This window comes from Carettochelys insculpta, chromosome 5, assembly GCF_033958435.1.
Source record: "Carettochelys insculpta isolate YL-2023 chromosome 5, ASM3395843v1, whole genome shotgun sequence".
Lineage (NCBI taxonomy): Eukaryota > Metazoa > Chordata > Testudines > Carettochelyidae > Carettochelys > Carettochelys insculpta.
In genome coordinates, this window is record NC_134141.1 from 12,372,554 (window position 1) to 12,386,970 (window position 14,417).

General features: G+C 43.0%; 1 protein-coding gene across 1 annotated transcript in view; it reads right to left on the bottom strand.

Moving 5' to 3' along the window:
* SMC2 (structural maintenance of chromosomes 2) overlaps positions 1–11,675 on the bottom strand; it is a 40,822-nt gene extending 29,147 nt beyond the window's left edge. The window contains exons 1-8 of the mRNA XM_074994036.1: positions 11,556–11,675; positions 9,515–9,757; positions 7,576–7,725; positions 6,178–6,300; positions 5,618–5,656; positions 5,347–5,457; positions 1,577–1,621; positions 326–559 (exon numbers count right to left, since the gene is read on the bottom strand). Of these exons, the coding sequence (XP_074850137.1) occupies positions 326–559; positions 1,577–1,621; positions 5,347–5,457; positions 5,618–5,656; positions 6,178–6,300; positions 7,576–7,725; positions 9,515–9,682 (870 nt within the window). The 5' untranslated portion in view covers positions 9,683–9,757; positions 11,556–11,675. The remainder of the gene's footprint in view (positions 1–325; positions 560–1,576; positions 1,622–5,346; positions 5,458–5,617; positions 5,657–6,177; positions 6,301–7,575; positions 7,726–9,514; positions 9,758–11,555) is intronic.
* Between the last annotated feature and the right edge of the window lie 2,742 nt (positions 11,676–14,417).

Genomic DNA, 14,417 nt, shown 5'->3' on the forward strand with positions numbered 1-14,417 from the left:
TTTGATTTGTCAGTTTTCACTGCAATTTTTTTTGGACCTCTGTACAATATAATTGAATCTGAACTGGAAATGCTATAGATCTGAAGAAGAGGGCCTGTCCCATGAAAGCTCATCACCTAATACATTATTTTGTCAGTCTTTAAAGTGCTACATGACCGCTGTTTTGTTTTGTTAGAATACAGACCAACACAGCCATTTCTGTCAATATATAGTGCATAAACATAAGCAAAGGAAATAAGATATTAATTCAGAAAAATGAAATAATGTATTTTTAATGTAATACCCTGTGTTAATATTTCAGACAAACATATTTGTACTCACTTACCTGATCTCTCTCCTTTTCCATCTCTGCTATTTCTTTGTTAAGTTCCTTCACCTTTTTTTCATTGTCAGCCATTGTTTCCTGAAGTTTTGCTATGTTAGCCTGCATTTCCTTTAACTCATCAGCAGAACGTACTTTTGTCTCTTCAGCCAAAACAAACTGATACGCAACATAGAGACGGCTTAAGTGTTCTATCTCTCGCATTACCTTTTGGTACTCTAAATAGGATGATCGTTCCTGAAACAAAAGACACCCCCCCCGATTAAAAATAGGGAACCATTACAAGTTTTTAGATATACTAGGATCTCTTACAAAAAAGAGTTCTGCATAACTGTCTGATCAATATCATTTATAGCTTCACAAGCCAAAATTCGTAATTGAGTTTCATGCTTCAAAAGACATATGCTAGGGGTGTCCAATGCATAGCCTGTAGCCCAGAATCTGGCCTGTGGACTCTTTTCATCCAGCCCGTGGAGCCGGCTGAGATGCCATTTTGAAAACTGGCTGGGTGGCTCCAAGCTGCATGTGGCTATTTAAGAAGCCAGTTGTGGCTTCCACCTCTGCCACCACTGACTGGCTCCTCCTCCAACTCCCTGTCCTGCCACGCTGAAAGAGTAGAACTCAATTTAATTGGTTTAACGGCTGGCAGGAGGGATCCAGCTATTAAACCAATTAAATTGAGTCCTGTTATTTCACTGCAGAAGGGCAGGGAGTAGGAGGCCTGGCAGGGGCCACCCAGCCTCGATGAGGAGACAGTGGCCCAGTGAAGGTGCAGCAGCACACAGAGCCCCTGTGTAAAGTAAGTTAATTCTGAGTTTGCGGCTGTGAGGGGTTTAAGCCTGGTACGGAAGGGGCAGCAGTTTGGGGCTGTAAGTGATTTAAGCCTGGGGGTGGAAGAAGGGTGTGTTTGGCCCCCTGAACATGTAAAAATTTGCCACATAGCACCCAGTGAAAAATGGTTGGCCATTCCTGACATATGCCAATTCCCATAGATGAGAGAGAAGATCCTGAATGTCCAATGTTGCTATCATAATTAGAAATCTGAAAATAAATAGTGATCTCTTTAAAATGTGTTTCCCACTTTAAAACATTTACATACATTTCTGATATACATATATTAGAGTCCAGATGAGCATTTAAAAAAAATGAATCAGTGAGGAGACTATCCAAGTAGTCATGCCATTTCTCAATATTTTAAAAAAATAGCCCCCAGCTTAATTTCACCCAAAGGTTTTTCTAGTCTATTGGTCATACCTCTTTCAGTTTCTGTAAAGTTGGAGTGATTTCTTCCTCTAAAATCTGAAACACAAAAAATAAAAAACAATTTTCAGAGCCATAAATCTGAAAACTCTCCCAAATTCTACTACTCAGACCATACACACAGCTTTAGGCCTAGAAAACTAACTTTCCACAAACCATAAGTATTAGGGCTCTGAACTGAAAAAAATAAATGTGATTAATCATGCACTTAGTCACACTGTTAAGCAGTAGAATACCATTCTTTAAAATATTTTAGATATTTCTACATTTGAAAATATATTTATTTCAATTACACCACAGAATAGAAAACATCCCTTTATTTTTGATTTAAAATATTTGTACTGAAAAAAAAATTTTTTTTTCAGTTCACCTAATAAAAGTACTGTTGTGCAATCCCTTTATCATGAAAGTTTAACTTACAAATGTAAAATTAAGTATGGGAAAAAACAGCATTCAAAAACAGAACAATGTAAAACTTTAGAGCCTACCAGTCCAGTCAATGCTACTTTTTTGCTTAGCCAATCAATCAGACAAACAAATTGGGTTACAATTCACAGGAAATAATGCTGCCCACTTCTTGACAGCGTCACATGAAAATGAGAACAGACAGTCACATGGCACTGCTGTAGCCATAGTAGGCATCCTTCAGTCTGCACAGACTATGGATCACGCCCTTCAAAGTTCCAATTGAGGACTTCATTTACAGCGTCTGTTGTGACTATAAAGACCCACACGAGAGTGACAGTCCTTGCTGCATCTCTTGCAGATGTAGTGGGTGTCTGGCAAGTCCTTATTGTGCTTTCTGTGCGCTCGCTTCTCCTCTGCTAGCTGTCTGATCTTCAACTCGCCCTTCTGAAGGCCCTTGTGTAACCCCTGCCTCCACCTGCTGCGGTCGTCTGCTAGATCTTCCCAGTTGTCCAGCTCAATGCCTACCTCTCTGAGGTCTCTCTTGCAGACATCTTTGTAACGCAACTGGGGGCATCCGGGAGGTCTTTTGCCAGAGGCTAGCTCACCATACAGGATGTCTTTTGGAATCCTTCCATCGTTCATCCTGTGGACGTGGCCAAGCCAGCGGAGTCGACACTGCCTGAGGAGGGTGTGCATGGTTGGGATTCCAGCTTGCTCGAGGACGGCAGTGTTGGTCACTCTGTGCTTCCATGATATTCCAAGGATGCGCCTGAGGCAGCGCAAGTGGAAGACGTTCAGCCTCCTTTCCTGGCGGGCATACAGGGTCCAAGTCTCGCTGCCATAAAGGAGGGTGCTGAGGATGCAGGCTCTGTAGACTTGCATTTTGGTGTGAGTGTACAGCTTGTTGTTATTCCACACTCTCTTGCTGAGTCTGGACAGAGTTGTGGCTGCTTTTCCGACCCTCCTATTTAGCTCAGTGTCCAACGACAGGGTGTCAGTGATGGTGGACCCTAGGTAAACGAACTCGTGGACGACCTCTAACGTATAGTTGTCAATGCTGATTGATGGGGATTCAGCAACATCCTGACCAAGTACGTTCGTCTTCTTTAGGCTGATGGTAAGCCCAAAGTCCTTGCACGCTTTGGAGAACCTATCCAGCAGTTTTTGAAGCTGGTCTTCTGTGTGAGACACTACAGCAGCATCGTCTGCGAACAGCATGTCTCTGATGAGGACTTCTCGCACCTTAGACTTAGCTTTCAGCCTTGCAAGGTTAAACAGTTTCCCATCGGATTTTGTGTGCAGCAAGATGCCCTCTGTTGAAGATCCAAAGGCATGCTTCAGGAGGAGTGCGAAGAAGATCCCAAACAATGTCGGAACAAGCACGCATCCTTGTTTGACGCCGCTCCTGATTCTGAAAGCATCCGATAATGCGCCGTCATATTGGATGGTTCCTCTCATGTTTTCGTGGAACGACTGCATCATCTTCAGTAACCGTGGAGGACAGCCTATCTTGTGGAGCAGTTTGAACAGACCATCACAGGATATTTATGTGCCAGATGCATTAAAAATTCATCTCTCTCTCTCTTCATGCTTTAACCGCCATTCCAGAGGGCAAGCATCCATGGTGATGAAAAGTTCTGTTCAATAATAATCCAAAGCAGAATGGATGAATGCAAGTTCACTTGCATCATCTGAGCCAGATGCCATCAGCAGAAGCTTGATTTTCTCTTTTGGTGGTTTGCGTTCTGTAGTTTCCATATCAGTGTTGTTCTTTTAAGGCTTCTTGACCCTCACAGACTCTGGATGGCATATCAGAGTCCTAAACCTTAGGATGAGTGCTGTAGCTATCTTTAGAAACCTCACATTAGTGCCTTCTTTGCGTTTTGTCAAATATGCTCTGAAAATGTTTTAAAAATGCACATGTAATATATGGCAGAACATGATTAAAACAGGAGACATGCAATTCTTCCCCCGAGGAGCTGAATCACAAATTTAATTAGTATCATCAGCACGGAAGCATGACCCCTGAATGGTAGCCAAAGCATGAAGGGGCATACAAATGTTTAGCACAGGGGTCAGAAACCAAAACAGCAAGAAGAGCCATTTTTTTCTGATTCAGTTAAATAAAAAAAAAAAAAAAGTCAAGAGCCACAATGCATGTGAATACAAAACTGTCCTTAATAAAGAATGTCAAACCATACTTTGTGTAGACCCTATTTTAAGAACAGTGCACACACAAATATTTGTGATAAGATACATGTTTACTGCAGGATGTTCACAAACATTTTACGTATTCTATTTCCTCACACCTTACATGTGTGTTTGTACCACTGTCTTCCTGATTTTCAGTCCTGAAGCTTCTTTCTCCCGGGGGAGGTATCCAATGTTTCAAAATCACATATCATTTGCTATTTAGATATGAGTTTTCCATTTTTGGGCTTTTCGATATTCATTGTTTACAGAAATTAAGCAGGAGGCTTTTTTTTTTTTTTTTAAACTTGTCAGTTAGTGTCAGGAGCCACAGACTGTGTCTAGACTAGCCCCCAGCTTCAAAGGGGGCATGGTAATTAAGGTGTTGGGAGATTACTAATGAAGTGCTGTGGTGCATATGCAGCACTTCATTAGGCTAAATCTACCCTGCGGCAACTTTGAAGTGCCGGTTTACATGGTAGCCACGGGTACTTCAAAGTGCCCGTGCTCCTTCAAAGCCCCTTTACTCCTCAAAGTACCTTGCAACTCTGGCTACAAAAGTACCATGTAAATGCTTATTTTCCCTTTCAAATGACATTGTAAACAAGAAGCAGGCAGCATTATCTCCTGTAAATAGCACTGAGAGGACATGTAAGCTCTGAAGTTTTACATTGTTTTGCTTTTGAGTTCAGTTATGTAACAAAAAAAATCCACATTTTCAAGTTACACTTTCACAGTAAAGAGATTGCTCTACAGCTCTTTTATGAGGTGAAATGAAAAATACTATCATTTTACAATGCAAATATTTATAGTCAAAAATATAAAGTGAGCACTGTAAACTTTGTATTGTAATAAAATCAAAATATTGAAAATGCACAACACCAGTCACCCAAAATATTTAAATAGATATCAGTTAGCACAATTGTTTAACAGTCTGAGTAATTAATTTGAGTAAACTGTGATTAATCAATAGTCCTAATAAAAATACAACTAATCGGGAGATGGGGAGGAGAAAAGGTGGTCATGATGGTGCAAATGAGTCAAGTACATTCTCTTCTATTACGGAAGAAAAGCTTTCATTCTTTCTCAAGCTAGAACTGTTAACATAAATGACATTCAATTTCTGAAAAGTGTTAAAAAACCACACCATGATAAACACCCAGTACCGTGTGAATTTCTTTCAGTTTTGCCTCTTTTTTCTCTATAGTTTTCTGGGCAGCTATTTTCTTGCATTCATACATCCTCGTACCAGCTGCTTCTTCAATCATTGCTAAAATCTGAAAAACAAAACACAAGCTTATGAAATAGCTTCAAAATCACCAATGCTGAACAATTTTTTTTAACTTCTCCACCCTTCTTCAAAATATTGTTCCAATGCAGTCATGTACAAAAGATGTAAAGGAAAAAAGACAAAGGAAATGTCAATTGTGTTCTCACCTCTGGTGGTTTCATGTTTAGAACCTTTGTAATTCGTCCCTGGAAATACACAGGCAAAATGATTATAGCTCAAACTCAAAATGCATTACCAGTATTATATATTGTATAAGATTTCATATATTACATTAAGTGCTCGAGCAAAACTTTATCAGTTAGTATCTTATTTTTAAAATACATTTTTCTGTCTAAAAGAATAAACTTGGTTTGGCTTCAGTTATTTCATTCTTGAAAGTTCAGACAGAAGTCTAAAACAGCTTGTGTCTCACCACAGACAGCTGGTAAGTATGATGTGTTAATACTTTATAGCTTTAATTCTAGTAAAGGCGCCCTGCTACAACTAAGTTACAAAAATCAGGCACATTGCTTTCACTCCTGCTTTGGAATCTCTTATGACTGGCTGATTTTGATTGAATTCTTACAGATTGGATTAAGAGATTTAATTGAAGAGGATCCATATATGGATGCTTCTGTGGTTAACGGAAACAATGTGTAGAACCAATGTAAAACAAAATTCCCAAATCAAATAGCAAAAGAAGTTTTTAGGAATATTCATGTAATACCTGCATAATAAGGAAGTGAGGATTGTTGACATTGAGTCCTACAGAACAGAAGAGATCCTGAACTCTTGTATTGTTTGCGTTCACACCATTGATTAGATACTTATTTCTACCACCAATGACAACCTTGAGAAAAAGAAAAATGGGATATGTTAAATGAACAAAAATGGCTTTACTACTTGAGAACACAAACTAACAGAATTATTATATGTAGAAATCTCAGCAAACAACAGGAAGTTTGAATGTGCCAGAAGGGAATAACAAAATTCACAGATCAAAACATCAGTTTTAAGTACTGTTTTTAATCCTCTACCTCAACTGCAAAAATGTAATATAAACCCCCATGACAAGTACCTTTGACAATTTTTTGGCAGTCAGGAACAACTGAAAGGCTCTTTGTTTAGCGTCAAACCAGGGAATGGTGGGGCGGGAGGAGGAGGAGGGGAGAAACAATGACACCACACCACCACAACAAGCAAATACGTGAGTTTCATCAAGAAATTTATGGTTACTATGGGTCAGGCTGAAAACCAGTTACTTCTAGAAGTGGCTGAGGACGTAAAATTTTCAGATCTGAAAAAGTGGGTCTGCCCCACGGAAGGTCATCACCTAATATATTATTTTGTTCGTCTTTCAAGTGTTAGATGATTGTTTTCCCATTTAACCGGTTAACAGTTAAACAGCCCCAGTCCCTGCTCACCCATGGTGGGCGGAGGGGCTGCTTCAGCCCACACCAGTTAACCATAACTGGTAAGCCTCATCCCTAAAGATGGTCCCTTCATTGTCAAGTCAAAGCATGCTCTAAGGCAGTGTAGGAAAGTGCCCCATCTGTAGGATATCAGTTCTGTGAGTAAATAAATTCAGTATCGCAAGTGGAAAAGCTAGGATCTTTCAATATTAAGGACACTACAAAATTAGGAGAGAAGATCATCATTTTCAGTGCAGGAAAATACAGCTTGTTCCAGGAATATTATCTCAAGACTGGGTGCGTTTCCCTTTAAGGGATTAGAGCTTGTTTAATGGTATACATAACTACAAAATTTGTCTGAATTGTGAAAAGCAATTAGTTGTATTCTTATTTAACTGCTTAGCACACATCTTATAGTCTGTTATTGAGTTCAATCTAGAAATGTTGCTTTAATAGCACAAGTTCATAGTTTTTAAGAAGGTGTTTTTTAAAACAATATACATCAAGTAAAAGAAACCAAGTGTTCTTTAGAACCTCACCTGAAAGAATCTTTATTGTGCAAAATAACTTGAGACATAAGGTAAAAAGTATTTAATAAGTCCCTTGAATTCTAGATCTAAATAATTATCTACCTTTTATCTTAGCATAGTCATTTTCCACTGAGAATGGTGGCAATATGTCTTTGTGTACAAACACAGATGCTCAACACTCACCTGCCTGGTGACAGTGATCTCATCATGAGCCTCAAATCCCAATGGACTCTGTTTCTTGTCAGAATTATCAAAGGTAATTGATACAGTAGCTTTAATAATTCCAGCCTGACCATTTTTGTAAACCAAATCTTGCAAATTGGATGCTCGCACCTGAAAATGTGGAAGAGGGATACATTTATTAACAGAAAGTCATTGCATTACTTCACACTGCGCACTGTTTATTGCTAGAATTTTAGAAGACATGAAGGCTGCATCTACGCTAGCACACTATGTTGAAGTAGCCTATTTCGAAGTAAGAACATTGAAATAGGATACTTCGACGCGTATCATCTACACATCCTCTGGGGCTGGTGCCATCGACGTTCAACGTCGAAGTAGTGATGGGGAATGTTGAAAGGAGCCTCTCCAGAAGGAAATGCGGAGCATCCACACACACAAGTGCTCCCTGTTGAAATAAGAGGTCAGCAAAGCCTGCGGATGGGGTCGCAGGCTGGATTAGCCCTTCTGGGGCAACAGCAAGCTGCTCCCTTAAAGGGCCCCTCCCAGACACACCCAGCCTGCACAGCATGAGGTCCGCAGAGCCGACAATCAGTTCCAGACCCCGTGTACACAGCATGGACCCCCAGCTGCAGCAGCAGCAGCCAGAAGCCCTGGGCTAAGGGCTGCTGCAGACAGCGACCACAGAGCCCCGCAGGGGCTGGGCAGAGTGTCTCTCAACCCCTCAGCTGATGGCAGCTATGGAGGACCCCAGTATTTCGATGTAGCGGGACGCGGATCATCTGCACACGCCCTACTTCAACGCTGAACATCAAAGTAGGGCGCTATTCCCATCTTCAGATAGGAATAGCGATTTCGACGTCTCACCACCTAACATCGATTTCAACGTCAAAATAGCACATGGCACGTGTAGATGCGACGCGTGCTATTTCAACGTTGTGCCAGCTACTTCGAAGTAGCCGGCTAGTGTAGACACCTGAAATGTTTGAAAAATAAGTATACTGTACATTTAAATACTCTACCAGCTCACAGAAATAGAGTATTGAGAAAACATGCAAGACGGTTTCACAGTAAATTAACATACAATAAATCAACTAATCAATTTTTTTTTTTAAACCAAATACATGAGAGAAATTAAATACTTCAATTTAGAAGCAAGATGATCAGATACATAAAATCTTTCCAGGTAATATGTTTGATTTTATGATTCAGTGTGTATGATTGTAAAGATAGGATTTCCTTGCAATTATGCTGTTTAAAAACTGGGATCCAAATTTGCTTCAAAAATGTATACCTTTTCATATAAGTAGCAGAATAGGACGCAGTGTCTTTTAAATACAAATGATTACATAAAGCCTGATTTCTGTTTTTCTGATGAGTCATCAGCTAATAGTGTTCTTAGTCCACGTCCAGAGATACCCAAGTGCATTATACAGATATATGTTTGTATTATAGTCTGTGATTATACTTTTACCTATCAAAAATCCACAGTTCCAACCTACTTCCTAATTAAGCATTTTTCCCGTTGTTCTGGGCTGCACAGTTTATATCAATGCATAGTTATCACTGCTATACAAAGCTTATACATTTGTAGTCTTCTACAAAGTGTTTGAGAAGAACCCCCAAGTATTTTAACTACTCATACGTAAAAATATGGACACATAAAATATGAATTTGTAATCACTACTGACTCCTTTATTCTAAAAAACAACTTACAATCACATTTAATTATCAATAAAATCAATCTGTATTTGACAATTTGAACACAGACAGAAAGGGTCACAGAAAACATCAGTATGTCTCATTTTTCTTAAAAAGTAACACCAGTCTCCAAAATGTTTTGTTAAGATTAATCTCAGGTTTGTTGCCTAAGGATGTTATTCCACAGGAAGAGGAGTTAGCCACTAACTTTTCCTAACCATAGCCTTTCACACTTTTTTACCTGAGATAAGTTGGAGATGCCCAACAAAAAACATATAGAGTCCAGGATATTTGACTTGCCACTGCCATTTAAACCAGTGATAGCATTGAAAAGTGGATCAAAGCCATTGACTTCTGTCCTCTGGGCATAGGACTTGAATCCTTCAAGAACAATTGACTTGATATACATCTTTTGTTTTTCTGGAAGATGTAGCCAAGCCCTTCTCCAAGAGGTATGAAGAAAGAAGACCTCCAATTTATAGTCCTGTGTGTTTTCAAACAACAAAAGCAAACTTAGTAAAATCAGAGAGCACTTTTAATATAAACCAAAGTATGAAATAAACGGAAAAAAAATATATCATTCTACAGGTTGAATCTCTTTCTTGCAGCACCCTCAGGACCTGACCAGTACCGGACAAGACAATTTGCCAGACCACTGGAAGTCAATACTGTCTAGCAGCATTTCCAACACTTCCACTGCTTACTGGGCTCTTAGAAGACATTTAAGGGTAAATTCAGCTTAATAACAGCATAGAACACTCGTGGGTGGAAACAAACTCTATGGACTGGTGGGCGGAAACAAAATTTATGGGACCATGGGAAGTTTGGCCATTCCCATGGTGAATGCTCATCCAGTTAATTAAAATCATACCAGATTACAGATGTTTCCTGACAAAAGTTCCACATTAGAGAGGTCCAATCTGTAGCATGAACAAAGGTATTTGGTTCCACATTCAGGAATGCAATAAGACTTTTTGCCACAACAGCACCACCTCAGTTATTTGAATCTCAATTATCCGAATGAGGGAAAGCTGAGTCCCCCAGCAAGTATTTACACTAAAGATTCTCTTGATTACATGAGTTTACCCTCTATGCCTCAAGATATTCAAATAGAGATAGTACTGTCGAACCAAACAAGCTACTCACCTAGCAAAACATTACAAGACTAGCGGTCAGTCAGGAAAGAAAAGACTAAAGTATTTTGAAGAAAAGACAGGGAGACAGTTTAAAAGGCAGTGCTTTTAGAATACTTGTGAACTGTTATCTGTATCCAGAGCAAAATGTGACTTATATGTTAGTCTTAAAATGGTATTAAAATAGTTGAGAACTTAATAGCAAAATTAACGTACATAAAAAACCCAACTTCATCTGTATTTAAAATTGTTAATTTTTTAAGAAGTCCCAATACTGTTTGCTGTGTTTTTTAGAAATATGACCTTCATCTTATCCAAACTGAAATTAGAGAAAACTGTCTCCTTATTTTGTACATCTGGCAGCACTTTGTTTATATCAACTTTCAGAGCGTAACTTGGTAAAGCTGACAGCTCCTGGGCACAGCTGTTGTCAAAATTACAGGTTGATCCAATCTAATCTGGCAACATCCGTAATCTGGTATGATTTTATTTAGCCAGAAGACCACTTACCAAAGGTCTGGCCAAATTTCCCAGGGTCCCATAAAGTTTCTTTCCAGCTACCAGTCCTGGCTCCCCATGTTCTGTGCTGTTATTTATCTGTAAGTTACCCTAAAATACGTTCTAAGCAAGCAGTAAGCAGTGGAAGTGTCGGCAAAGCTGACAGACAACAATAACCTCCCGTGGTCTGGCAAACTCTCTCATTTGGCACCAGTCAGGTCCAGGTCCCGAGGGTGGCAGACTAGACAGGTTCAACCTGTAATAAAGACTTGGGCTTAAAAAAATCAGAGACTGGGGATGGGGCAGGCCTGGGGTTGCTGTAACTCAGTGGCTAGGTTAGACTGACCAATTCCTCTCCCCGCCGGGAGTGTTGGGAAGCGGCTTCTCCTGCACGGGTATCCCACCACCCCCAGCCCAAAACGACCCCCCACAATCCCATGAGGCCCCGCACATGCAGCCGGGAAGGACGCCTGCTCAAGGAGTCCCCCCGTAATACATCCTCTCAGCCCTCTTCTCTTCCCACCAGGGACGGGAGCAACCGTGTCCTTCTGCCCGGAGACCGGGACGGGCCACGGCCACTCCCCCGAGGCCAAGCGTGGGGGGCTGGGCCCCTCCCTCGTTGCATCCCGTCTCCGCCCGGCCGCCTCTCACCTGCCGAGCGCGGCCGGCCGGCCAGCCGCAGGGGGTGGCTGAGGCGAGCAGGCAGTTAACTCCGCGTTCTAGAACCCCTTCGGACCGCTGGGCTCCGCGCGCACTCTCCCACTTGCTTGAATTTTGGCGCGCACGGGCTGACGGGAGCTCTACGTATGCCTGATAGACGGGGCTCGCGGGAGGTGATCATCCCGCGCATGCGCGCGAGATAGGAGGCTCGCGGCTGGCCGGTGGCGGGGCGCGAGAGTGGCTGTGGCGATGAAGAAGACGGTGTCGAGCGGGGAACGGTTGATCCCTGCGTCTGTGGTGGACACACCCAGCCAAGGGAGAACCCCTTCCCCCCGCGCTTTCTGCAACCTGATAGGTGGAGACAGAGGCCGGGGGCCTCTTGCGTCGCTTCCTAGCCCACGTTTACCGATGGGGACGATCGCTGTGACAGCCACACTCCCAATGGGGCGGGAAAGGGGTGAGTCCACGCTTCGTGCGTGGTGGGGAGACTACTACTCGCTCTCCCGGGCTGCACGCGCAGCCCTTCGCCCGCGGCGCGTGCACCGAGGGAGAGAGGGAGGTCCCGTGCCTGGGCCTCATTGAGGTTCCTGGCCAGCGTAGTGCTGGAAGGGGTCTTGAGGTGATCCCGCAGAAACCCGTAGTCCTGAACTGTCTGTGAGAAGGGCGTCTGCAGCCTGCGCTTAACATCCTCCAAGGAGAGGCGTTCCCCCGTCTCTCTTGTGAGCCTGTTCTGCAGTTTAAACATCTTAATAGGGAGATTTCTTTTTTTACAGTTCAACTTAAATCTCCGTGGTTGCAGGGAAAGCCCACTACTTCTTGTCCTACCATTACTGCAGGGGTTTCCAACCTATGGGTCACGATTATATTTGGTAAGGGTTGCTGGCTGGGTGACTCTAAGGTGCATAGACTAACATAAATTTTGGAGCATAGGGTTTCATGGGCATATGATGAAGCAGGTATTGGCCCATGAAAGTTTATGCTCCAAAATTTATGTTAGTCTATAAGATGCCACAGGACTTCTTGTTTTTGAAGATACAGAATATCTCGGCTACCTCTCTGATACATCTAAGCTGCATTTGGCTCTCAAAGGAGCCATTTGTGGCTCTGCTGCCATTCACTCCTCTGGCTCACAGTGCTTGCCCTGCTCTGCTGTGGTGAAATGGAACTCAATTGGCATAACAGCCAGCAGGAGCACTCTGGCCCTTCAACTAATTTAATTGAGTCCTATTTCAGTGCAGCAGGGCAGGGAACTGCCTGTGCTGCAGGTGGGGAAAAGGAATAGGAGGGCTGGGGGGGAGCCACGCAGAGGAGAGGCGGCAGTGGTCTAGCAAAGGAGCAGCAGCATGTGGAAGTTGTCGAGGGCAGGAGCAGGGACAGAGCGGGCTGAGAGAGGTTTAAGCCTGGGGATGGGAAGCAGAGGGGGGCTGAGAGCTCTCTAGGACTGTGTGTCCCAGCCAGCTCCCAGCTGTGGGGCTGCAGGGTCTCCCTCACTCACGTAGCTGGGCATCCCGCAGCTGGTGTGGCCCGCCAGGGCTCCGTGGCCCTGCCAGCTCCCAGCTGCAGGCTGTCTGGGTCCTCACCTCGGTTTTTGGAAATCTTATGTGGAACAGGCATCTCTGGCTGGGAGTCCCAAGGGCAGGGCTGCCTGTCCTGTATAAGTTTTCCAAAAACCTGGATACCGTAGCTGAGAGGGGTTTAAGCCAGGGGATGGAGGGGCATTTTGGGGTTGAGAGGGGTTTAAGCCAGGAGTGGTTCCATTTTTCCCAGGGGAGAATCGTCCCTCTCCCCTTCCCCTTGTTTTGAATTGCCTTTGGTCACAACGTCTTCCTGAATTGTCAAAATAGGTCCCCATCTTGAAAAGTTTGGCAGCTGCTGTGGGATTAGAGGATGTCATGGAGTATAGGTGATCACTGGCCTCTCTGTGACCTGCAGGGATGGGGGGGCTACTTTTGTGGTCCTGGGGTCTATAGATGCAGCAGGGCATATTTCTCATAACCTTCCTATGGAAATATCATGCAGCAGAGGTGTGCAAACTTTTTTACACCAGGACCCACTTTTTGTCCTTGTAATTACCTTAGCCCCCCACATGTACCAGAGGCAGGTGTTGGTCCTCCATGTGTGACCCACTGCACTCCCTAAGCACCTACAAAGGGGTGGGCAGGCAGGGAGGAGGAGGGAAGAAGGCAGGGATTAAGACCCCAAATGAAGTTCTGATGATATCCTCCAGTATTTTTTATCAGCCTTGGCTTTGAGATTGACCACTTGCAGGCCGTGTGTACACTAGCCAGAAACTTCGAAATGGCCAAGTAAATACATATTCAGCACCTCATTAGCATGTGGGCGGTCGCAGCACATCGAAATTGACACGGCTCGCCGCTGCGCGGCTCTTCCAGACAGGGCTCCTTTTTGAAAGGACCCTGGCTACTTCAAAGTCCCCTTATTCCTTCCAACTCCACTGAGCAACTCAGAGCATTAAACTGACACTTTTGGTCACTTTTACCACTGCCATGTGGTAAAGCAGCTGCCCCTTTGGATTTCAGAAATAGTTGTATTTTAGTAATAGATGAAGTGGTTTCATATGCATCTCTGATATTGAAATAATACTTCAGAAATGCTGACCAAGCAGTCATAGTGTTTGTGCTCTTCATATTTTGGCAAACTTCTCAGCTATCTTCCTCTTTCCTTTACCATCTATCATTCAGTCTCTCAGAGAAACTCCCTTTTACAGGGTTGTCCTGGGTGCATGTGCTGTCTTTCTGTTTCTGGGCAACTAGTGGGAGTGCCCAGCTGTGACATTGCGCTGAGTATGTAATTGCGCATGCAATGGCAACAAGTGCCCCGATGATTAGCGAC